The 24,296-nt window shown below is 35.2% G+C and overlaps 1 protein-coding gene across 2 annotated transcripts in view; it reads left to right on the top strand.

Moving 5' to 3' along the window:
- The window catches only part of scamp5a (secretory carrier membrane protein 5a), a 31,555-nt gene that overhangs the window by 436 nt on the left and 6,823 nt on the right, over positions 1–24,296 (top strand). Inside the window, exons 1-5 of one of the 2 annotated variants that reach the window (NM_205547.1) lie at positions 3,671–3,731; positions 7,275–7,325; positions 10,205–10,324; positions 11,799–11,955; positions 14,713–14,814. In NM_205547.1, coding sequence (NP_991110.1) covers positions 7,319–7,325; positions 10,205–10,324; positions 11,799–11,955; positions 14,713–14,814 — 386 coding nt within the window. In that variant the 5' untranslated portion in view covers positions 3,671–3,731; positions 7,275–7,318. Of the gene's footprint in view, positions 1–3,670; positions 3,732–7,274; positions 7,326–10,204; positions 10,325–11,798; positions 11,956–14,712; positions 14,815–24,296 lie in introns of those variants that run through there. The other variant, XM_087310368.1, reaches the window with a different exon arrangement.

Raw genomic sequence — 24,296 nt, 5'->3', positions numbered from 1 at the left:
TTTACTTCTGTATATTTACAATATTTAATACATGCGTTTTTGTGATCTAGAAGAGACTGCATGTTTAAAATGTATTATTACTCGTCATAAGTATGTTGTTCTATTTGCAACTATATTTTAACATGAATTTTAAAAAGAGAGTGAATATTACGCAGTGATTGATGCTGTACACACTTTATTTCTATTCAATTTCAATAGAAACAGAGTATGTACACCAGTCACTGCATAATGATCTATGGCAGTGGTTCTCAAACTGTGGTACGTGTACCACTAGTGGTACTCAGGCTTCCTTCTAGTGGTACGCAGAGGAATGAAATATGTCAAGTACATGCTACACACATTTTACAATTTATCAAAAATGATGTATATAATATGCCATATATGACATATAGCCTATATTTCTGAGGTAATTTGCCCCGTTTTTTTTACTGTGCTGAGTTGTAGCAGCTTTACTGGGCCTACTATGCCTCTGTATTTTAATACTGCTCATTGTGGTGGTACTTGAAGAGACAATTATTTTCTGAGGTGATGAAAAAAGTTTGAGAACCACTGATCTATGGTAATGGTCTTTGTTTTCTGTCTTTTTCTTATGCCATATAGGTACAACATGGAGCATCTATGACACTTATCATAGATGTGAGAAGCACTTTAGGACTTAGGGCTGAGTTCTCGTTTCGTTGTAACGTTATAGAGCACTTAATATTATTGGCAGAAGAATCTTGAAGATCAATTATGTATGAAAAAATCAGGTCAGCATTTTGCTGAGGGATAGATTCTGAAAAAAGCCCAGCGAAAAGGCCAGCTGGCCTAGAATCTTCCATGAAATTAACAAAAGATGCGATCTGCTCTGCACAACAGTTAGTTAGCTTTAAATAGTGTTCTATATTTTAATCATTTTTATTTGAGATTTCTACATTTTCATCTAAAATTTGCCCTGAAGTTATAAATGAAGTGAGAAATATGATCACATATGAATGAGTGAATTAAAATGTAAAATTGTCCTTTACGTGTGGTGTATATACTATTCATTCATTCATTGATTTTTAGCTTAGTCTCTTTATTACAGTTGTTTGGATTGCTTAAGCACGATTTTCAAAACACAATAACCCGTGTTATCAGAACAGTACACACAGTTAGCACAACCACTCACTCAATTAGCAAAACACTACATATCCTTTGCATAATTAAACACTCTTGTAAAACTATACACTTATGTTTAAATAACACACTTTTTTACCATAAAAAAACTCATTTATTTCTCAACATGCCTCAACATACTTGATTTACAATACAGTATTGTACTGTAAGTTACTGTTATATATACAGGTATATATATATATATATATATATATATATATATATATATATATATATATATATATATATATATATATATAGTCAATAATAAAAAAAGTATTTGGGTTAGAACAACCATTTGTTTTTTACCATCAAAACACAAGCCTCTCCTACAAATGAGCACTGGAATTATGTACGTCGGATCTGTGGTTTCTCTGCAGTGTTGCTAAAAGTGCCAGGAGTAAAAATGTTACTATGTACCCCACCTGCGGGGCAAGTTGTAACAGACAGAGGGTTAGTTGTAACGCATGATTAAAAAGGCAGATTACACACATTTAATTTAAATTTAGTTTACTTTTACAGGTAGCTTTATTTCCTCATTACTTAGCTCAATTTTTTGCATTCTACATTGCACAGTATGTTTATTCATTTATTGGATAAAAACATTTGGATTTATATGTATTATTATACATTATTATACAATGCATTTATTTGTAGTATTAGCAATAAAATATTTTTTTTGTCTATAAAAAAACATTTTTTTATTTAAAAAGTTCTCAACATTACACTAAAAAAAAAAAAATTTGTTAGTTTAATTGGTGTTCAACAGTGTATGGCTTAATTGTTACACCCTGTTACAACTAACCCTGCTGTGTCATGTTTTCTTCAAAACCCAGTTGGCAGTCACTGTGTGTTATTTACATCTTTCAAAATGGTTTCATCTTTTAGACTAGAAGACGGTGATCAGAACAATATAAGATTTCACGTTAATAAAAATATTTTTTAAATATATATATAATACAATATATTTGATATATTATATCTAATTTTATGCTGCATACTGCTCTTGTGTCTCTCATCCAAATTTCGCCAAACTTTTTCAATAATTGGCAGGCAGACATCTGCCAACACTGTGGTGAAAACCTCTGAAGCATTGAGCAAATACCTTAAAACTCTGTGTTACATTTAACCCTGCGTTACTTTGTGCCCCGTGCTCATATATATATATATATATATATTTATATATATATATATATATATATATATATATATATATATATATATATATATATATATATATATATATATATATATATATATATATATATATATATATATATATATATATAAACATTGTCATTTTCGAACATTTATTTTGGTCAGAAAAAAATAATTGTTATTGAAAATCCACATTATTTCACCAAATATTCTTCTGTATGTTAAAACATTAGTATTGTGTTGTCAAGTAAAGACATCACACCTTTTTTTGTTTGTTGTTTTGCGCAAATAAAATACTCTTAGTTACATTTTATTTTACATTTTGAAGAAATGCAACAAGCAGTTCACAGAATAAAACCAAAACTACAGACTTATACAAATTCAAAACTATTTTCCTCAAATACAGAATTACACTGTAAACCCAAAACATTAAGGTAACTCAAACCATTTGAGGAAACCGATTGCAACAAACCATTTAAGTTCAAAAGCTAATCCTAATGAGTGCTGTGAACTTAACCCATCTGAGTAAACAAAGCAATTTGAGCACAGTAAACGCCAATAAATGAAGAGAACTCAAACCAACTGAGTACTGTAAAACGCAGTAAGTAAAGTCAACTCAAAGCATTTGAGGAAACCGATTGCTATAAACCATTTGAGTAAAAAAAACCTAATAGTATCTGGATGCAGCCTTTATGATGCAAGCTGAGATTGCATCACTCAGCGATGCAATGTCAGACACAATGCACTCAAATGGAGTGAGTGACGTCACTGTGATGGGTAGGGTTAGGGGTGGGGTTAGGTGAGCCCATTAAAAAACATTGGATGCAGCTCAGATTGCACTGCACCAGGTCTGCATCCAGACCCCTCTCAAAAAAACAAATCTTTATGAGTACAGTGAACTTACTCTATTTAAATTGAAGTAATGAGGTATTTGATTAACTAATTTCCTTCAACACTGAGTTCAAAACTCTTTTCAAATGAGTAGAATGAACTTTCAGTCAATTTTGAGTTAACTATACTCATTTCATTTGATAAAGTTGACTGCTGGCCTTTACAGTGCATAAATCGTAAATCCAGAGGAGCTGAGAATTGTCCAGTGATCTTTTATTTTTCCCACAGCAGCATCTTCTCCTTCAGTACCACGGAGAGGTCTGGGTCGAGTGAAGGAATGAAGTATCGCGAGGTTTGATGCCTCACGATCTGCTGGACTCATCATCATCATCATCACAAGCTCATCCTAGATGCTCGGCGACGCGCGTGCGTGTGTAGGAGTACCGTGACGTGATTGTTTTCACTCCCATCACCTCATAATATAATATAACGGATTTGTAAAACCTCGCCATCACAATCACGTCGATCATTGAAAGTAAAAGTGGTTCATTAGGTGCGAGAGGGCGCGAGCAGCGGGAACACATTTTGGGTGAACGCGCGAGAAGGTAAGGGAACGGTCTCCAGCGATGCTTTTCACTGTCCTGCTGGTGTTTCACCAAATATGTGCACTCTGAACGGATTTATTACGTTTTGGACGATCGAACAAAACAAAAATGCCTGCAATATTTTAGCCTGCTCTGTTGAATCAAACACCTCCCCGTTCAGCACCATCTTTTTCTCGTGAAGGGCGCTCTGCTCGACCTCGATACGGCTCCGAAATGAATGAAAACGCGCTGGAAAATGTTATTTCGCTGCCGTTTCCTCTTTATCCACTACTGTTCTACGTTTTATAACAACTCTGCGCTGAATATAAGCTTAGAATAGCTAGTTATCAGTGGATATCGAGGCTATACACCACCCCGGCGACATGCCCTTCACATTTCAACAGGGTTTGGCGATATAAGAGGTAGAAAATCTACCATTTGAAATACAAATAGATTTTTTTTCACTAAGTGCTAAGGATGATCAGTAAACGGTAACCCCAAAGAATAACTGGTTAAATTATGTTCGCTATATGAATTAAGGTTTGCTAATATTCGCTAATACAACAGAGTATTGCTAATATTAGCTATTTACATGCTTAAATCAGTCACTCTTAATAAACTCTAATACTGTCCATTTGATAGCTGTATGTGGTGAAACAATGATAATGCAGTTACCAGGCCTCATAAACCTGTTTTGCTTTCAGATCAATGTTAATAATGTAATAACAGTCAAAAGTTACAATGTAATAATCACTATTTTACCTCCAGAATATATCGAACGTTATTACTCAGAATTGAGCAATATTAGTTTTATTTAGTATCATGTGCATGAATTACGTTAACTCGATTGACAAATACAGATTTTTTTTTTAATATTCCAGTATTAATCAGAATGGCATATTAATCATACGGAGAATTGTCATGGAAAATAAATATATTCTCATTGAATTGTAATTTTTAATATCATGTGTCTATATATATATATATATATATATATATATATATATATATATATATATATATATATATATATATATATATATGTATATATATATATATATTTACACTTTAATTTTCTTCTTCTTTGTATTGTATTGTATTCTGTTCTAAAATATATTCTTTTTTCAATGTCTGGGTAAAAAACAACAACTTATTCCCCTTTGAACACAACATATTTTTTTTGTTTCAAAAACACAGCTTTCTTTACAATTTAAAACAACATCTTTAAATATCTTTTCTGCTGGAGATAGTGTTTTCCTAAAAACAAAACGTAAATAAAAAAAAATCGTACACTTACCTTAGGAACGGTATAGCAGAAAATTTTGGTGGTTTTAAAACCTTGACTTTTCCAAACTCCAGTAAACCTTGAAAACGGTTATTGTCCCATGCCTACTTCCCATGTTTTACTGTTTATAGTTGTTCTTGTTACAGGGAAGAAAATACATATCATATGCAAGATCTGTAAGTCTCTTTCTGTATGAGAGATAATGTAAGCTATATATGTATTTTCTTTTGGAAACTCCAAAAAAAAAAAAGAAAGAAAAAAAGAAAAAAAAAGAAAATGAACATATTCCTAAATGTATTTTAGGGTGTAAAACAATCAAGCTATTTTAGTCAACATCATGTTAGTTTGTGGGACAACTTGTCCCTCCAAGAAATTCATTAAAAAAAATAATAATAATTTCATGCTTTTTAAAATATTATATTATATGCCAAGTGTAAATGAAATGTTTATGAGTGCCTGCGAAGCAAACGAAAATAAATGCAATTTATTTGTCTCCTAAAAGAAACAATTGATTCTGAACTGGCAAAACAAATTTATCAACAATTTTGGCTTTAATTTTCTGAACAACATCTATTATGAACTAGGGCTGCTCAATACATATGAAAATGTAGGGCTGTAGCTATTGATTATTTTAATAATTGAGTATTCTACCAATAATTCCTTCGATAAATGCAGTAATCAGCTAAAAGGTATAGTTTTTTTTCTTTATTAAAGAGCAAAATTAACTCTACCAGAGAAAATAAATCAGGGCTCTTGTTTTTTTAAATCAGTTTTATGTATTTAATTGTTAAACTTGCGTACATTAAAATCTGATACAACTAAACCCCCTTTATTGGTTTAAATTGGCATCTTACATACAAGATACAAATAGGGCTGCACAATTCTGGCTAAAATGACTATCGTGATTTTTTTTTGCTGAAAATAAAGATCACAAGTTTCTCACGAGTTTCTGTAGTTGTAAAATAAAGGTGAATATGAGTAGGCTGTTATTATTGTTATTTCTTAAGCATATGATGAAAAAGCAATAATAATATTGTGTACGTCTACTGTTAGTTAAAATGCTAAATTTTGTATAGAGTTGGAATAGTGGACTTGAATAGACTTTAAATTTGTCCTGGTCGTTAACCTCCTAGGACTTAGTGGCCATATACGTGGACAGCTTATGTGTTATGTTTTATATTTTGTTACAGACATACAGTGCTATCCTGTAACTGTTTTGCAGCATATGAAATGTCCAACACAATCTTACGGCAATTCATATCTTTTTGATTTAGTGGCTATTTCGTATGAATTTGTACGATGTAATTCGTACAATTTAGCACGACTTGCTCATCCCCCCATGACGGTTGGGTTTTGGGGTGGGGTTAGGTGCCACGCCTCCCTTTTAAAGTCGTACAATTTCGTAAGACTAAACTCGTACGAATTAGCCACTAAATTGGCAAGACGTAAAATACTTACGTTTTTATGGATAAAATGATCCCAGCAAACAATTTAATCTCAATGTTGATAGCTTGGCTTAAACAAGGCTAAGCTGTCAGTGAAAATCTAATAGACATTTAAGAATAGCCCCAAACTAGACTAGTCATCAAATTGACAGACTTCATATGTGTAATCATTTATTTCTGTTTATTTGATGACTAGTCTAGTTTTGGCCTATTCTTAGATGTCTATTAGATTTTCACTTAGAGTCCAAATTTAGTCTTGTTTTAGTCACGGCGACTATGTTTAGGCGCCTATCAGACATCTCTAAATTTATATAAAACTCGTAAATGAGAATCAAAATCAGAAAATAAGGGTAAAACTTAAATGACATTGTTTCTGTATTATTATTCTTAAGCCCTACATTTGAAAATACTGTATTCATGGTCAATGTTACAGGTTCTGAAGGGTCATGGACATTATGTCTGTATTTCTAAATAAGGAACAGCATCATTTGCTTTATTTGTGAAGCAGTTACACTGAAAAAAAATATTTATTGGATTTACTCCATTTTTTAAGATTGCAAACAATTTATATGGACTAAATTTAAACAAACAAATTAAGTTAAACATCACTAAATATTATTTGTTAATTCAGCCCATGTAAATTGTTTACCTTTAAAATATGGAAAATCCAATGAATAATTTTTAGCAGTGTAGTTCATACTTATGCTTATGCAAGGTATTCCATTGTTGCCTGTTTGTGTGTTTTTACTTTGCAGATAAGCTGGAGTATATTTGATAATGCTACTGCAGTATTAGAAACTTCTTAAGTGCCTTTAATGTGTGTTTCTTTAACAGGTTTCTAAACAGTAAAGTTTGACGGTGATCTGAAAAGAATCTCCATGGCAGGTGAGAGCTTATAACTCAAACCAAACTGAATTGTTACCATGCTCTAGTACAGGGGTGCACAAACTCAGTCCTGAAGGGCCGATGTCCTGCAGAGTTTACTTCCAATTCCAATTAGACACACTTGAACCAGCTAATCAAGCTAATTCTAGGTATACTAGACACTTCCAGGCTGTTGTGTTGAAGGATGTTCAAGCTTAATGCCTAATTCACATAGGGCTTCAGCATCAACGCTTGACGGAGAAGTTGGGGCTGACGTGATCGTCATAGCAGAGTCAGCCAATTACATAGGCTGGCTACTGTCTGAGCTAGGGTATTTGCAAAAAGCAATCTGATTGGCTGATGTTTCTGTTGGTGCTTGAAAAATTGACTTCTGCCCAACTCCTGCAGTGAGCAACGGAGCTGAATCGGCGCAGATCACAATTCAGTTTAGCAATGCTTAACGTCACCCATTCAAATGAATGGGAAGCATTGGCACTAAAGCCCTGTGTGAATGGGGTGTAACTATCCTGGGGTGCCTTTCCCAAAACTATCGTTAGCCAACTAAGGTTGCAAGTTCCGTCGTTACAAGCATAGTTTGTTGATTTGCCGTTTCCCAAATCGGTCGTTCCAACGAACATTCGGAAGCACTTGAGTGCTCGCAACTACAGCTCTGGAGCTTTAGTTTAAAACATAGTTTCTGGCTGTGTTCTGTTTCCACTTATCCACCCTATGCTCTATTCATTTAGAACCTTCAAACATTTAAACTTCAAATGATTAAAAATAAAAAAAGCATTGAGGTCATCTCTCTTAGGTGTAATTTGCTTTCAAACAATTTTTAACAGTTCAGTTTTAGCGATCTTCATGTTTACAATTGTGCTCCCTTCGCAGTGCACTTTGAAAGCATTGATGTAATTTTGAACACAGCCTCAAGCGAAAGCTATAGGTGACCTAATATTTAAAAGCGCAATTTATATTACGTCTCCCAAGCTTGTGAAATCAAAAAGCATATGTTAATTCTTTTAATTTATAGTGGATTATTTATTAAGTATCTGTACTGTGTATATGACATGGACCTGCTGGTTAGAACTTTCTGCTGTGGTTTACAAGTGTCAAATCGTAAAAGTAGACTTTTCTAAAAAAAAAAAAAAATTAAATCAACAATACCCTACTTAATAATAATAATAATAATAATAACAATAATTATTATTATCATCATTATCATCATTAATATTATTATTAAAATATGATTTTTTAATTTCCTAATATATAATAAATATTAAGTTTCATTTGATAATAAATCGCCTCAGTATTTATCCATTCATATGATTCATATATGATATTAACATATGTGTTAGCTTTTGTAAGTGATTTGTTTTAGAATAGGATATGTCATTCTCAATAATATTTGTAAAGGAAACATACGGGGAGTGACAATGACCACTAAGGTTTGGATCCACATGCAGGTTTATTCGGATAGTCAGGCAAGAAATGGTCAGTACAGGTGCAAACAGATGTATAGAGGAAGTCCAGAATCGTAAGCAGAGAACAGGCGAGAGGTCGTAAGTAGGGATGGCTGACGTGAAACTGACGTTTCCGAAGCATGATCCGAAAAACCCAAGTCACGTGACTAAAGTGTTTCGAAACGCCTGGTCACGTGACTAAAGTGATTCAAAGCATCTATCAGTTAAGAAGCGTTTCGAGACCTGGCGAATCTACATGTAACTGCCGGAGTCAGGTCCCATACCGGTCTCATGCGGCCTAGTGGTCTGTGCGTGTGCACGTTGTTACTATGCTTTCAATGTCTTTTGGGTTCGAATCCCGACTTGTACAAATACTCCCAAATCATGGTTTTATGTATTTTAATCATGTTTCTGTTTTATGGTGTAGCCTAAATAGATTACAGCTGCGAATACGCCATCAATATAGCATCATTTTTGTAACACTACAAACCTCTGGTGGTTTGATCGCTGGTGAACATGACACATATATGTGCCATTTACATATATTTTAGTTAATATAGAAAGCGAGTGCATGTTTTTACCAAAACTAATATTGGATTTTATTTTAATGCGTGTGCGTGTAAAACAATATCATTTGCACAAAGAAATTATGGGGTTCTTCTGTAATGAAGTAGTTCCTCCGCCATGCTTAGAGTGTCATTGTGCGTGTTTTACGTTATAACTAACGTGGTTCAAGCGATGGATCTGCGGTAGAGAAACTATGCATTTTGGGAAACACTCGTCACTACGTCGTTCTTTTCCCAAACGATGCATTGTACCATGATAGTTCAGCCGTGAGCTACGTCGTTGTTCGGGAAACGCACCCCTGGACAGCAGCCTTCCAGGATGGAGTTTTGGCCACCTCTGCCCTAGTAGCTTGATATTTATATAGTATTACAAGTATTACAAATGGCTTTACCATGTCCTAAAAGGTAATGATGTGGTAAACTTTACACAAACACACAAATGTATTAAGAACAAAAGGTTTTGTGTTTCTGATATTGCAAACAGACAACTACGGTATGATTCCCATTCTCTTGGATCTCAAGAATGACTACCAATGCTGTATGATGCATGCCAGGCCAGAAGTTGGCAGCATCTCATTTTTAAGAAACACTACGATCATGTAGTCCATGATTGTTGTTTTGGTTGTCAAGTACTCTTGCTCATGCATGTAGACCCAATGCATAATACGCATGTGCATTGAAAAATGTATGTTTTTGTAGATTTATATGAACAAAAAAATGTATTGTATTCAAGAATGCACACTCTGAAAACTGTTTTCATAAAGCCATTGATATGATCAGCCAAAACACAAAATATTCTTTGCTTAATAATAATAATAATAATAATAATAAATCAATATTAACACTTTCTTAAATTGTTTTTCTTTCCCTACAGAAAACAATTTCCCTCCTCTACCACGGTTCATTCCACTGAAGCCATGTTTTTACCAAGACTTCAACGAAATCCCAGACCAGCATCGTACAATGTGCAAACGACTGTATTACCTGTGGATACGTATGTTCACCAATTCCCCAGCAGATTTCTGAAGTATTTTCAGTACATGTCAGAGCTTATTAGGATGTGTGCCCTAGTAGATTGTAATCATGTTGCTTTTCTGCCATTACAGTGTCAATGTTTTTACTGTAAACACTGAGAAAACACACACACACACGCACAACTTGTAGAGACAGGTTTTGTATTTTAATTTGTCAGGCTGAAAACGTGGAGTGTCATATTACTTTTGCTATTGCACACGTTTAACAACTACTACGTTTAACAAGCACTACGTTTGCTTTAGCCATGTTTACAACATTCCTCTTTTATTAGCGCACTGAATGGGAACTGTTTTGAAATGGGTCTGAGAGTTGAGGAAGTAAGTGTCTGTTAGTTTTGAGCTTAGATAGATGACTTAGCTGTTAGATTTTAGTCATTTCGTGTCACACGTGAGCAGATATGACTATTTCTTTGGAGTCAATCTAGGTCCATGTATACTTGCAAAATTACAGAAAGTATTGCAAACTAAAAATAAAGAATTGAGCAAAAAATAAATAAATTAATGCAAATTTCCAAAAATCCCAAAGCGAAAATAGATTTTTGAGAAATAAAAATGAACTTTGCAAACAAAAAAAAGGAGAAAAAAGAAAAAGAAAAAAAATCAAACAGTGCAAAAAAACAAAATATTTGCAATTAAAAAAAAAACAATATATATTTGCAAAAGATTTGTATAACATTGCCTTTACAAAAACCCTTCAGTCAATTGCAATGCTCATTTTGATTTGCTTTTCAGTCAACTGTGAGTTTGCGATGCTGTTTTCTGTTTTTTTTGCACTTCACATTTCTGCATGTTTCAATTTGTGCAAAGTGAAATGCGCAGAAACGTGAAGTGCAAAGTGAAAACAGCATCGCAAACTCACGATTGACTAAAAAACAAATCAAACTGTTTTGAAAATATGTATGTTTTGTTTTGGGGGGAGTTTAAATTTTTTTATTTATTTTATTTTTTTTGCACTGCTTGTTTTTTTTCTGCAGGTCTTTTTTGTTTGCACATTTCATTTTTAGTTTCTCAAAACTTCATTTTCCCTTTTGCAGTTTTTTATTTTTGTTTTTTAAAAATAATTTTTATTTCTCAAAAATTTATTTTAGCTTTGCGAATTTTGGAAATTTGCATCCATTTATTTATTTTTTGCTCAATTATTATTATTATTATTTTTTTTGCAAAACTTTCTTTTATTTTGCAAGTGTATATGGCCCTAGATTCACCCCATATATTTCCCTTTTCCCTGTAATGTAATCAACTTCCTCCCTTTACTGTTTATAATCATATGATATTATAATATTGTAACATTTTAATTTATGATAATGTTTTAACTAAATTTATTAATGTATTAAACGGTTTCTATTGATTTTTATTTAATTGTCTCACTGTTTAATTCAATACTTTACTAGTGCAAATGTTAGTTGACACTAATTATGTTTTTCACACTAATAGTGAACAGTGCCACTCTAGCAGTGAACCTGATTGGCTGTCTAGCATGGATGTGCGGAGGAGGCGGAGCAACCAATTTTGGCATGGCTATTCTGTGGCTGATCCTGTTCACCCCTTGTTCATACGTGTGCTGGTTTAGGCCCATCTACAAGGCCTTCAAGTGAGTAATATTTAACAATGGTTATTAAATAGTCTTTACAGTTTTTCTCAGTCACTTTGGTGCATCTCTCACAACACGATTTACATTTGCACAACAGTTTATGCATTTCTCATTCCTTCCAACAAACTGCAAATGCTTTTGGACATGCATCAATTGCTTTTATTCAACTCTCTGCTGTTTATAACATTATCATTTGCTTATGTCATGTCAGTCAAAATGAACATAACCTGTGAATGCTGAATAGTCATTCCATATAACTGTCCTCATTTCATTACTTGAGTCATTGCATACAGAAAATGTTGAACTAGTTGTCAAAATCTGTCTAGCAAATTTATAGTACTTTTTAAATCTTTTTTTTTCTTTCTGAAACAGGGTCCCCGCGGGGTCTTAAAAAGTATTAAAAAGTCTTAAATCAAAAAATCGAAATTTATGGCTTTAAAAAGTCTTAAATTCGCTGTTCTGGGTCTTAAATATTTTTGCACAGGTCTTATTTTTGCGATGTCCATGTAACGCTACATCTAATGCTCATTTAAATTCTTTTTGTTGTGGTTGCTAGGTTTTTGGGGTGTTGTAGTTCTTTATTTCACTAGTCCAATTGTAATTTGTGGTATTACAACTACAAAAAAGTCAACTTGCAATAGCCAATCAGCTTTCTGATATTAAACCCAGTGCGCGCGGCGAATGTGACATCATCGCGGTGTTTGCAGAAGTTCGCTTTGAGTGCGCGCGACATGATTTCGGCTGGCAGAGTATGCCGTTATTTCACTGACAAATGTCAAATGTCTGGCTCGCATGGTTCAGGATTGGTAGAGCTACGCATCGATGAATTTGCTCTTCAGTGTTTGAACTCTCAGTAATGATTAAATCACACTGAACTGAGCTGAACTGAACTGAACTTAAACACTAAAAACTGAACCACACTGTTCCATTTATTATGACCATTTATGTGAAGCTGCTTTGACACAATCTACATTGTAAAAGCGCTATACAAATAAAGCTGAATTGAATTGAATTGAAATGTCGCAAGCGCAGTTTTATAAGTCGGGAGCGCTGTAATACGAGAGAGCGAATCTCTGCTCACGCAGGTTTCCTTTGTTCATGGACAAAACTGTTTGCGAGCTCTCAAAACACTGGCTGCTCACGTGCGAATGATCTGCTCTCGCTCCGTCGGACTCAGCATACTGTAGTATTAGGAATAGTGAACTGATAAAATGAAATACAGTGTAGTTGTACTACAGTAAAGTGTGTTGAATTGTAGAAAAATATACCCTATATTGTAAAAAAAACTAAAGCACTGGTTAGTTTGTTTTTAATACACTTGTTGTGTTATCATAGCAACTATAGTATTACCACAACAGAGTAATTGAAGTACTTTACTGTACTTCACAAAACACTGTACAGCAGACACTAGTTCACTTTATTTTAGGGATAAAATGGGATTAATAGTGGCGTTTATTTGAAGAGTGAATAGTTCAGTAGGCTATAATACCTAATCAAGTTTTTACCTATTTTCTATCACAGTTACATTTCTGCTTGCCAGAATGACCAATAATTATTGGCTAGAAATTGCAACAGCCATGGGAAAGGAGGAAAGTTTTTGTAAAACTTTGGAAAAACCTGAGGGATAAGTTTGTTAAAACAACAAAAAAGAGCCCCCCAAAAACATCCTCAATGATGATGATTATCTTTTTATTCGTCTGATTTTACTTTCTGTTTTTTTGGACCGCCCCCTGTCATTTAAAAAACATATCTCAATGGTGAACGTGTCAAGTATAAAAGCCTTAATCCGTTTCGTGAGTTGTGCGATGCGGTGCCAGGTGAAAGTATAAATCTGCATAAGATGTTTGTTTTTTCTGTAGTTCAATGGTGAATTTAATCTGACTTTACTACTGTTCATTTTAAATAACTTTATTTTACCCCTAATTTTGTGCTTTTACATTTTCTCTCGCGTGTTTTTGATATTGCGATATAGGTCTTAAATTTAATACTTAATGGTCTTAAAAGGGTCTTAAAAGGTCTTAAATTTGACATTATGATATCTGCAGAGACCCTGTGAAAATGTCTTCTAAATTGAACAATTTCAACAATGATTTACAGACTTGTGTATGATGTAGTTTCAGCTCCAATATGTAGTTTAATATTGTTTACAGTTGTGCTCAGCTCTACCCAAAGGGAGGTTATGTTTGTTGTAAATAAGTGTGTATTTATTCTTTTGCACAATGCTGTGAATAAATTAGGATTGCAAAGAGCAAATGCAGTAAACATGTGAAACATACATATTCAGTGTCTTGTACTCAGATACCTCACTAAATTCAGTAATGTCGAACTTTGCTGTAGTTTTCAAATGGCTGTGCAAATAGTATACAGTGTTGTCTTGAGCATTTTCAGAACGTGTCACCAGTGTCACTGTTTTGCACTGAAAAAATGTCCAGAGTAAACTGTCATAATGAAAACATGACAAAGCCATTTGACTATCCTGTTTATAAACTGGTGTCAGGACTTTTCATTTTGATGATACTGACACTTTCTTCAACATCAATACTCGCTTTTGAGGAATGAGCTCTTCATTTTGAGCATGTGACACGCTTTTGCAGGTTATCAACTAGGTTTTGCAGTTTGTACTAATTGTTTTGAGAAATGCATTAACTGTTGTGCAAATGTAAATAGTGTAGTGAGAAATGCAGCAAGCCACTGAGAAAAACTGCAAATCTGGATCAAGTCATTATGCTCGAATATAATTCACTTTGTCTTCTGCAGGTCAGACAGTTCTTTTAACTTCATGGCGTTCTTTTTCGTCTTCATGGCGCAAGTGGTGATTAGCATCATCCAGACGGTTGGAATCCCAGGATGGGGAGTTTGGTAAGATTTAAGATGACGTCACATCAGACAGACAGAAATAGATGGATGGATGGATGGATGAATGGACAGACAGACAGATAGATAGATAGATAGATAGATAGATAGATAGATAGATAGATAGATAGATAGATAGATAGATAGATAGATAGATAGATGATAGGTAGGTAGGTAGATAGATAGATAGATAGATAGATAGATAGATAGATAGATAGATAGATAGATAGATAGATAGATAGATAGATAGATAGATAGATAGATAGATAGATAGATAGATGATAGGTAGGTAGGTAGGTAGGTAGATAGATAGATAGATAGATAGATAGATAGATAGATAGATGATAGATAGATAGATAGATAGATAGATAGATAGATAGATAGATAGATAGATAGATAGATAGATAGATAGATAGGTCGGCATATAGATAGATAGATAGATAGATAGATGATAGATAGATAGATAGATAGATAGATAGATAGATAGATAGATAGATAGATAGATAGATAGATAGATAGATAGATAGATAGATAGGTCGGCATATAGATAGATAGATAGATAGATAGATAGATAGATAGATAGATAGATAGATAGATAGATAGATAGATAGATAGATAGATAGATAGATAGATAGATAGATAGATAGATAGATAGATAGATAGATAGATAGATAGATAGGTCGGCATATAGATAGGTCGGCATATAGATAGATAGATAGATAGATAGATAGATAGATAGATAGATAGATAGATAGATAGATAGATAGATAGATAGATAGATAGATAGATAGATAGATAGATAGATAGATAGGTCGGCATATAGATAGATAGATAGATAGATAGATAGATAGATAGATAGATAGATAGATAGATAGATAGATAGATAGATAGATAGATAGATAGATAGATAGATAGATAGATAGATAGATAGATAGATAGATAGATAGATAGATAGGTCGGCATATAGATAGATAGATAGATAGATAGATAGATAGATAGATAGATAGATAGATAGATAGATAGATAGATAGATAGATAGATAGATAGATAGATAGATAGATAGGTCGGCATATAGATAGATAGATCGATAGATAGATAGATAGATAGATAGATAGATAGATAGATAGATAGATAGATAGATAGATAGATAGATAGATAGATAGATAGATAGATAGATAGATAGATAGGTCGGCATATAGATAGATAGATAGATAGATAGATAGATAGATAGATAGATGATAGATAGATAGATAGATAGATAGATAGATAGATAGATAGATAGATAGATAGATAGATAGATAGATAGATATTAGTTTTGTATTAGGAGCAAAAGAAAAAAATGTATACAGTATAATGATCTCTGATCAGTTCTGATGTGTTAAATCATATTCTTTTACAAAAATAAATTGACCTTTTATTCAAAGCATCTTTCAGGGACGCAAGGTTAAGCCTCAAAAGCTTTGGAACAAAATGTAAAAAGTATGTGAAGTTTTAACTCAAAGTACCGCTCAAATAATGTTTCATAACTCTTTGAATCTGCCCCTTTAAGGCTTCGACCGTAATTGTGCCTTTTTGTTGACTCACTTTATATTTAAACGTGTTCTTTTCAGAAGAGGGCAGAGCTACAAATGCTTGTGTCAACATAGTGGCAGATTCAAAAACAAGACTTACATCTTATGGTAATGAGGAAGAGATTGCAACTAGTGGGCAGGGCTCTGATACGAACAAATGGAGAATGTCAAATGAAAGTGTTTCTGCATACTGTTTTAATGAAGTGTGATTATAAAAAAATAATAATACATTTTTACCATTAGAGCAGGGGTGTCAAACTCAATTCCTGGAGGGCCGAAGCCCTGCACAGTTTAGTTCCAACCCTGCTCCAACACACTAACCTGTAGGTTTCAAACAAGCCTGAAGGACTCAATTAGTTTGATCAGGTGTGTTTAATTAGGGTTGGAACTAAACTGTGCAGGGCTGCGGCCTTTTTGGAACTGAGTTTGACACCTGTGCATTAGAGGATGGCTATGGCCCCGTGTACACTTGTGCGTTTTAGTTTTAAAACGGCGTTTTAGATCAAAAACGATCCGCGTCCACACTAGCGTTTCACCTAGCGTTTCTGAACATGTCTCCGTCCACACAACGCCACCAAAAACGTATATCACGTGACCATTCTGGGCATGCGCGTTCTAGTTTAAACAGGAAGCATGTGTCTCACTCGGCATTTGGTTATTGTTTATCAACAAACGCTGGTTGAACATTGAACGTGATGGCAAAGAAAGCAAGAGAGGTATTTTTGTGGACAGACGACGAAGTCGAGTTGTTACTAAACATAACAAAAGAATAATGGTGCCTAAAACAGACAATAGTGCAAACAATGCTCCCATTTCTGTGTCTGTGTTGTTGTTTACAGTGAAGGTTAGTCTACTGTCTTCCTGTAGCGTTATAGCTATGTTTTATAGTCATGTGATAGGGGCTTGACGAATAAGGGAAGGGTACGCAATAACACAAAAGCCCCAATCAGGTAGCAAATCTCAGCAGTCCCGCCTCCGTTTTCAGATGTCTCCGTTTTTCCCCATCCACACTGAGACAGAGCAGCAGCAATTCAGAATGAAAACGGCCTCTCCAGCATTTCCAAAACGCTCCGTTTTCGGCGTTCGAAAACTCCCGCGTAGTGTGGACGGATGGCGTAACCGTGGCAAAACTTCCAAACTAAAACGCATTAGTGTAAACAAGGCCTATACTCACACACTGTTGCCACACAACTGTGCTTAAACCCCTTGTAAAAGTGATTTTTGCATAATAGGTTTTCTTTAAAGAGAGATATTCAACACCCACCCACAGACCCTCGTCATGAGAGAAGTGGTTGAAAGTCAACAAAAGAAACATATTTAAATGCCAGGTGTGAACGGTAAAGTGTCTCTTTTGTCCACTTGTGATAAGATCAACAAAAATGCATCTGAATACCAGGTGTGAACAGACCCCAGAGGTGTTTAAAACAACATTTGAAAGCCCACCTCCTGTGGGGAACAGGCGGTCATTTGGGTAGTAGTGGTGTTGGGTCAAAGATCCCTAAAGTGACAAATATTTACTTTGATTATGCTTATTTCTGTGGGAACAAGACCATTTATTCAGTCCCGCTGCGACATTTTGAATGATATTAAAGCAGATGGATGAAGTCACTTGCATTCATACTGAACATTAATACTTTGATATGATCTGATGCACCGTTTATACGAGTGCGTTTTAATTTTAAAACAGCGTTTTAGATCAAAAATGATCCGCGTCCTCACTAGCGTTTCCCCTAGCGTCTCTGAACATATCTCCGTCCACACTACGCCACCAAAAACGAATATCACGTGACCATTCGCGCAATCTGGGCATGTGCGTTCCAGTATAAACAGAAAGCATGGGTTTCGCTCGGCATTTGGTTATTGTTAGTCAACAAACGCGATGGCAAAGAAAGCAAGAGAGGTATTTTTGTGGACAGACGACGAGGTCGAGTTGTTACTAAACGTAACAAATGAATCACTGCACAATGGCGCCTAAAACAGACAATACAAACAACGCTCCCATTTCTGTGCCCATGTTGTTGTTTACAGTACTGTTTCCGGTAGCGTTAAAGCCATTTGTTATAGTCATGTGATAGAGGCTTGACGAATAAGGGAAGCATACGCAATGACACAAAAGCCCCAATCAGGTAGCGAATCCCAGCAGTCCCGCCTCCGTTTTCAGATGTCTCCGTTTTTCCTCATCCACACTGAGACGGTGCAGCGTAGCAAAACTTAAGCGTAAAAAACGAAAACGCATTAGTGTAAACGGGGCCTTACTGTGTGAGCAGAGTGAAGATGGGGTTGGGTGATGGGAAACAAATGCAGGAGAAGGAACAAATGTAAACAAGACAAGCTTTCTCACACTTTCTCTCCATGGGGTGGGAAGGCTGTGTCTGTGGCTACATTCACACTGCAGGCAAATGTGGCACGAATCTGATTTCTTCCCCCTCATGTGACTCAGATGATGACAGTGTGAACAGCCCAAACCGCATGAAATCTGATCTTTTTTAGGTCAGATCTGTGCCACTTTCATATGTAGTCTTAAATCAGACACAGATCTGATGTTTTGCAATCAAGCGTCAACCTCCCACTCTCCCTCAGGAAGCCAATATGGAAGTAACTAAAACTGCAATTCATCCGAATTTCCGCTAGTCCTGGCCGCTCCTGGCAAATTTCAATTGAGCCCACTGTTAGAATGGCCAACTTTACAGCAGAAAAAAAGGTGTTTACAGCCGGGTATAAAAAAAAGATTTTGGTTAATACAGCTAATATTACCCTTCATGACAACTGTGAGGGGGGTGAATTTTTTTATAACTCATCCGTTTCCTTTATACTAAGTTATATTAAGTTTGCATAATTAAGGGCGTGGCCACTTGAGTGACAGCTAGGTCTCGTTGGTCGCCGTCACGTCACCTCAGCTGAATCCTGCAGATTAGCCACTGAACTCGGCATATTTATCGTATTTCTGTGTTGTTTTATGTGGCTTTACACAGTCAACTGCCTTTTGGACTTGTTTCCTACAATTATTAGATGGCATGGCATGCTGAGTGCACTTAATTGTGCTCACAAGCCATTCACGTGGCCTCCGTTTCCCATGTAAGTAAAGTTATATACTTTTTATACTATCTTTATACATGTATTTGTTTTATTTAAGATCATTTATCATTTATATTTAGAGCTGTAATGCACTCCAGAATCTGACGAATTGATTAGCTGTAGGCTCTAGAACAGTCATCTGAAGTGTTGTCATACAGTGTTATGCTGGATTTCATCAATAGTCTTACATTAACTAACACAGACTATATCTGAAGTGTTTGGAAGTAATTCGCGTTTTCCTCCTGTTGAAAAACGTCATAAGAACAATGTTTAGTGGCTCAGTGTATTACAGCAGTGTTTTTACAAGTCTAAACACTTTATTGATATAGTATACAACCAAGCACAAGTGGTCAGAACACAAACGAGTCGCAGGTGATAAAGTATTAAGCGTTCTCCCAAAGTAAAGTGTGTCTGAACCAGGTCTAAGCTAAATGCTAGCAGGTGTCTGTAGCTCCGCTCACTCTCCGCCTCTTTGCCCTTGTTTGGTATCCTGCCGTGGGTGTGATGACGCGCGAACAAAATGGCGACGGTTTTCCGCGCCTACTTGTGGCTTCTTTTGCGCTCTTTAGAAACCTCTGAGTGACGTCACGGATACTACGTCCATATATTTTACAGTCTATGGTTGCAATGCGACCGCAGTGTGAACGGTTATGTCGGATTTCATGGGACTTTTACATAATCTTTGAGCGACATGCGTCATCATTCTGTGCTGCAGACATCATCTACCCCTCAGCAGCACAGCATAATTGCACACAGGGCGATTACAGCACCACAGACAGTTGGTTGTTCATGTTGAACAAGATTTTGAAGGCATAACTGGTGCTTGTTAACTAATCTGGTTAACGATTGAGGCACGGGTTGATCACGAAGCCGAAAAGCGTCGTGGGTGTTGCGGATAGGGGATTCGGGTGCAAATAGGGTTGTAACGGTATGAATTTTTTACGGTATGATAATCGTCTAAAACAATACCACGGTTTGACGGTTTCGCGGTATACGGTATGTTACAAATGTTACAAAATAATAGAACAGTGAAGCAAATTTGACTTTTTCCAAATAATATATTTTTAGTTACTATAAACAACACCACCTACAATGAACAAATAAAAAAATAAGAAAATAATAAATAATGTGTCAAAGTCCAAATAAAGTCCAAATAAACATGGTGCAAATCCTCAGTAAATAGATATAAATATTTACTATACTCTAAATAGTTACATAACGAAACTAGATTCAATATGGAACATCCTTAGGTTTTATGTGCCAGCATGGATATGGTTGTCTGTGGATATGGATTTGGATATGGTTGTCTACAATGAAAACAAACAGCTGCACCTTCATTTGCGTCTTTTGAAAACAGCAAGAGCAGCAGTTCGTCTTTGCTGTGTCACTGTTTTTTCATGTTTCTGTGCTGCTGTGCATGCAAAAGTACTTAGTATGAGAATTATTTCATGCAAAACTTTTTTTTTGCGTTTTATTTAGCCGCGCATAAATGTATGCCTATCTCTCATTCTGTGTTGTTCAAAAAGCTTATTGTTGGTCCACAAACAAAAGCGAAACCTATGCTTATTGGTTGTGATATAGCGAGTTTGAATCTGGGCATGGAGGAGGGACAATGCATCAATTTATCATGTCTGGTTTGTCCGGAGACACAGTGACGAGCGTTTCTTTGTCAAATCAGCGTTGTCAAATTTTGATTTGAGATTCTCTTCTTTATGCCAATCTTTGAATTGTATGAATCGGATCAGCGGATCAAAAGTTATTAAACATTTAAGAGCAATACTTATTTTTAGCCGCGGGCGGCTGTCTCGGTCTTTAAGGGTTAAAACTGTTGATATGCAATTGTTCATGGTATGATAATCGTGCACGTTCAAATCGTGGTAGACCGTCATACCGGTATATTGTTACAACCCTAGGTGCAAATGAGGAAAAACTTTCTCTCCGAGAAAAAAAAAGCAGGTGCTCGAGCACCCAAACAGCCCTTCTGCACGTGTCTGCTGTTTATAATGAAATAAAATTAAATAACTCTGCAAGCGGAGATAAACCAACTCCGCCTTCACAGTTCAGTAACATTCAGCTCATAAACCCTTGATGAGTTCACAACACCGGTGATCAGAGCGCCACAAACAGCGCTTGTCATAAATCACAAATGATCAGTTTTTTTTTTTATCACAGGAGACTTATTTAAGGTCTCAAATGCCGAAATACACACTTGTAGTAGCAGAACAATCATTCACAGTTCATGAATTACAACACGGTTGTCTGTGAAAAGAGTAATAATGATGTAAGCATAATCTAACAACGTGCTTACTCATACAGCACACACGTGTGCATAATTAGACATTTCTGTGCTCTCCTTAATGCACTTTTGCGCATGCAGGTCAGTTTAGGGTCAGGATCTGTTCACACAGCAAATCTGATATTGGCCACATTTATAAGAGCAGTGTGAACAGCCATGCAAAAAAAAAAAATCAGATCTGAGAAAAAGTCCGATTTGAGCACTAAGCCTCGCAGTGTGAACGTAGCCTGTGTTAATAGATCGTGTTTGTTTTTTCCATATTTGGTGAAATCAAAGTATCTTGAACAAGATTTGAGAAATATTAAGTATGAGAAATCATAGCAATAAGTCATACTATTGTCATTTTGTGATTGACAAATGTTTTTAGAGAAAATATTATAGAACAACTTTTTGGTTATAGCTTTAAATATCAGCCACAACTTTTATTATTTAGTTTGCCAACAATTGTCTGCCAAAACCCCCCAAAATTCATAAAGAAAATAAGGAAAAATTCATGCATATGATTTTGCCAGTGAACCATAACTCAAAGCTGCTGTAAGTCATTTTGATATCAGTTTATGCCACTGTTTATATAATGATTATAACTATTGCAGATATCAGCAAATACTTTAAGGGACACATACTTGTCATTCTTAAGGTTATTTAGACTTAGTTACCAAACCAGGGAAAAGAGGCCGATCGTGAGCGGAGCTACAGATGGCTGCAAGCATTTTGCTTAGACAGGCTTTTCTTTGAGAGAAACGCTTACTACTTCATTACCTGCGAATCATTTGTGTTCTGACCACATGTGTTTGGTTGTACACTATATCAATAAAGTGTTTAGACTTTTAAAAACACTGTTGAAATACATTGAGCCAGAATTGTTTTTATGATGCTTTTCTACAGGAGGAAAATGCAAATTACTTCCAAACACTTCACATATAGGGCTCTATTTTGACGGTCCATGCGCAGAGCACAAGACGCAGGGCGCAAACGCTTTCAGAGCGTGACAGAACACATTTTTGCTTATTTAAGGATGGGAAAATCCGCTTTGCGCCGTGGCGCATGGTCTAAAAGGGTTGAGTTTATTTTCTTAATGAGTTATAGGTGTGTTTTAAGAATAAACCAATTAGAGTCTCATCTCCCATTCCCTTTAAGAGCCAGCTGCGTCGCGCCAAGAGCGCATTCGCTATTTACAGGACGCAAAGTAAGTCTAAGTGGAAAAAATGAGCATTTCACAAGCAAACAGTTAACAGTTGACAGTTTTTTAACAGAAAACTGTTAAACAGAGCATCTACTGTGTGAGAATGAGAGATAATGGATCTACTTTCACATTCGCTCTTTGATAGGGAAACCTTTTCGCACAGACATAGATTAGTCTATAAATAAATAATTTCGTTTGTTAAGCGCAAATATTCGTTTCAAAACTATTTCCAAATTCAGTTTTAATTTCCAGCAAACGAATAAATGAACAATAATAACAAAGTGTGCTAAAAAAGCTGAGTTATATCCTAAAACACATGCAGAGCCCCATATGGTCTAAAACCTGACAGGTGGACAAATCTAAGCTTGTTTTTAATAAAACAAATATAAATATGGATATAATAAATAATACTGCTAATAATAATAACATTATACAAAAGCAAATTGTTATGAATGAACTGAAAAAGCCTCCCGAGATGAAGAAGACATAAAAGCAGTGATTTTTCATATTTATGTAGGCTAGAAAATAATGTTTTGTAATATAACTATATCTATTCTTATTATATCCTATATATTTCCTTAATATTTAATTTTTTTCATATGTAAAGATATTTGCCTATTGCTTTCTTGTGCGTATTAAGCAGTGCCCAAGCGAAGCGAGGAGTTTAGACCGGGTTTGTTTGGGTCTAATGAAAAAATCTATTTTAGTTTCTCAAAATAGCGATGCGCCAGCGGTTAGCCTTATGCATTTGCTATTTAAACAGCGTAGCGCAACGCCTCAAAACGACTCTTGCGCCAAGCTGAAACTACCAAAAGACTATTGCGCCGCGCCTTGCGCCACATTGCGCCGGGTGTATGATAGGGCCCATAGTCTGGGTTAGTAAATGCAGGAATATTTATGTAATCCAGGGAGAACACTGTTTGACAATGTTTCAGATGACTGTTCTAGAGCCTACAGCTAATCAGTCTGGCAGATTCTGGAGTGCATTACAGCTCTAAAGAAAATTACAAATGATAAATGATCTTAAATATAACAAATACATTTATTGAGATGGTATTTAAGTATAATTTCACTCACCTGGGAAATGGAGGCCACTTAATTGGTTTGTGAGCACAATTAAGTGCATTGTAGGACATAATTACAAAAGGCAAAATATATGTCTATATATATATATATTTCCAAAATATATTTACAATTCCAAAAATGCAATATATATGCCAACTTCAGCAGCTAATCAGCCGGAATCAGCTGAGGTGAAGTGACCTAGCTGTCACTCAAGTGGCCCCGCCCTTAATTATGCAGACTTAATAAAGCTTAATATAAACTAAACGGATAAGTCACAAAAAATTCACTCCCTCACAGT

This window comes from Danio rerio, chromosome 25, assembly GCF_052040795.2.
Source record: "Danio rerio strain M-AB ecotype USA chromosome 25, GRCz13ab, whole genome shotgun sequence".
NCBI classification, from domain to species: Eukaryota; Metazoa; Chordata; class Actinopteri; order Cypriniformes; family Danionidae; genus Danio; species Danio rerio.
This window is presented reverse-complemented; position numbering and strand designations above follow the sequence as displayed.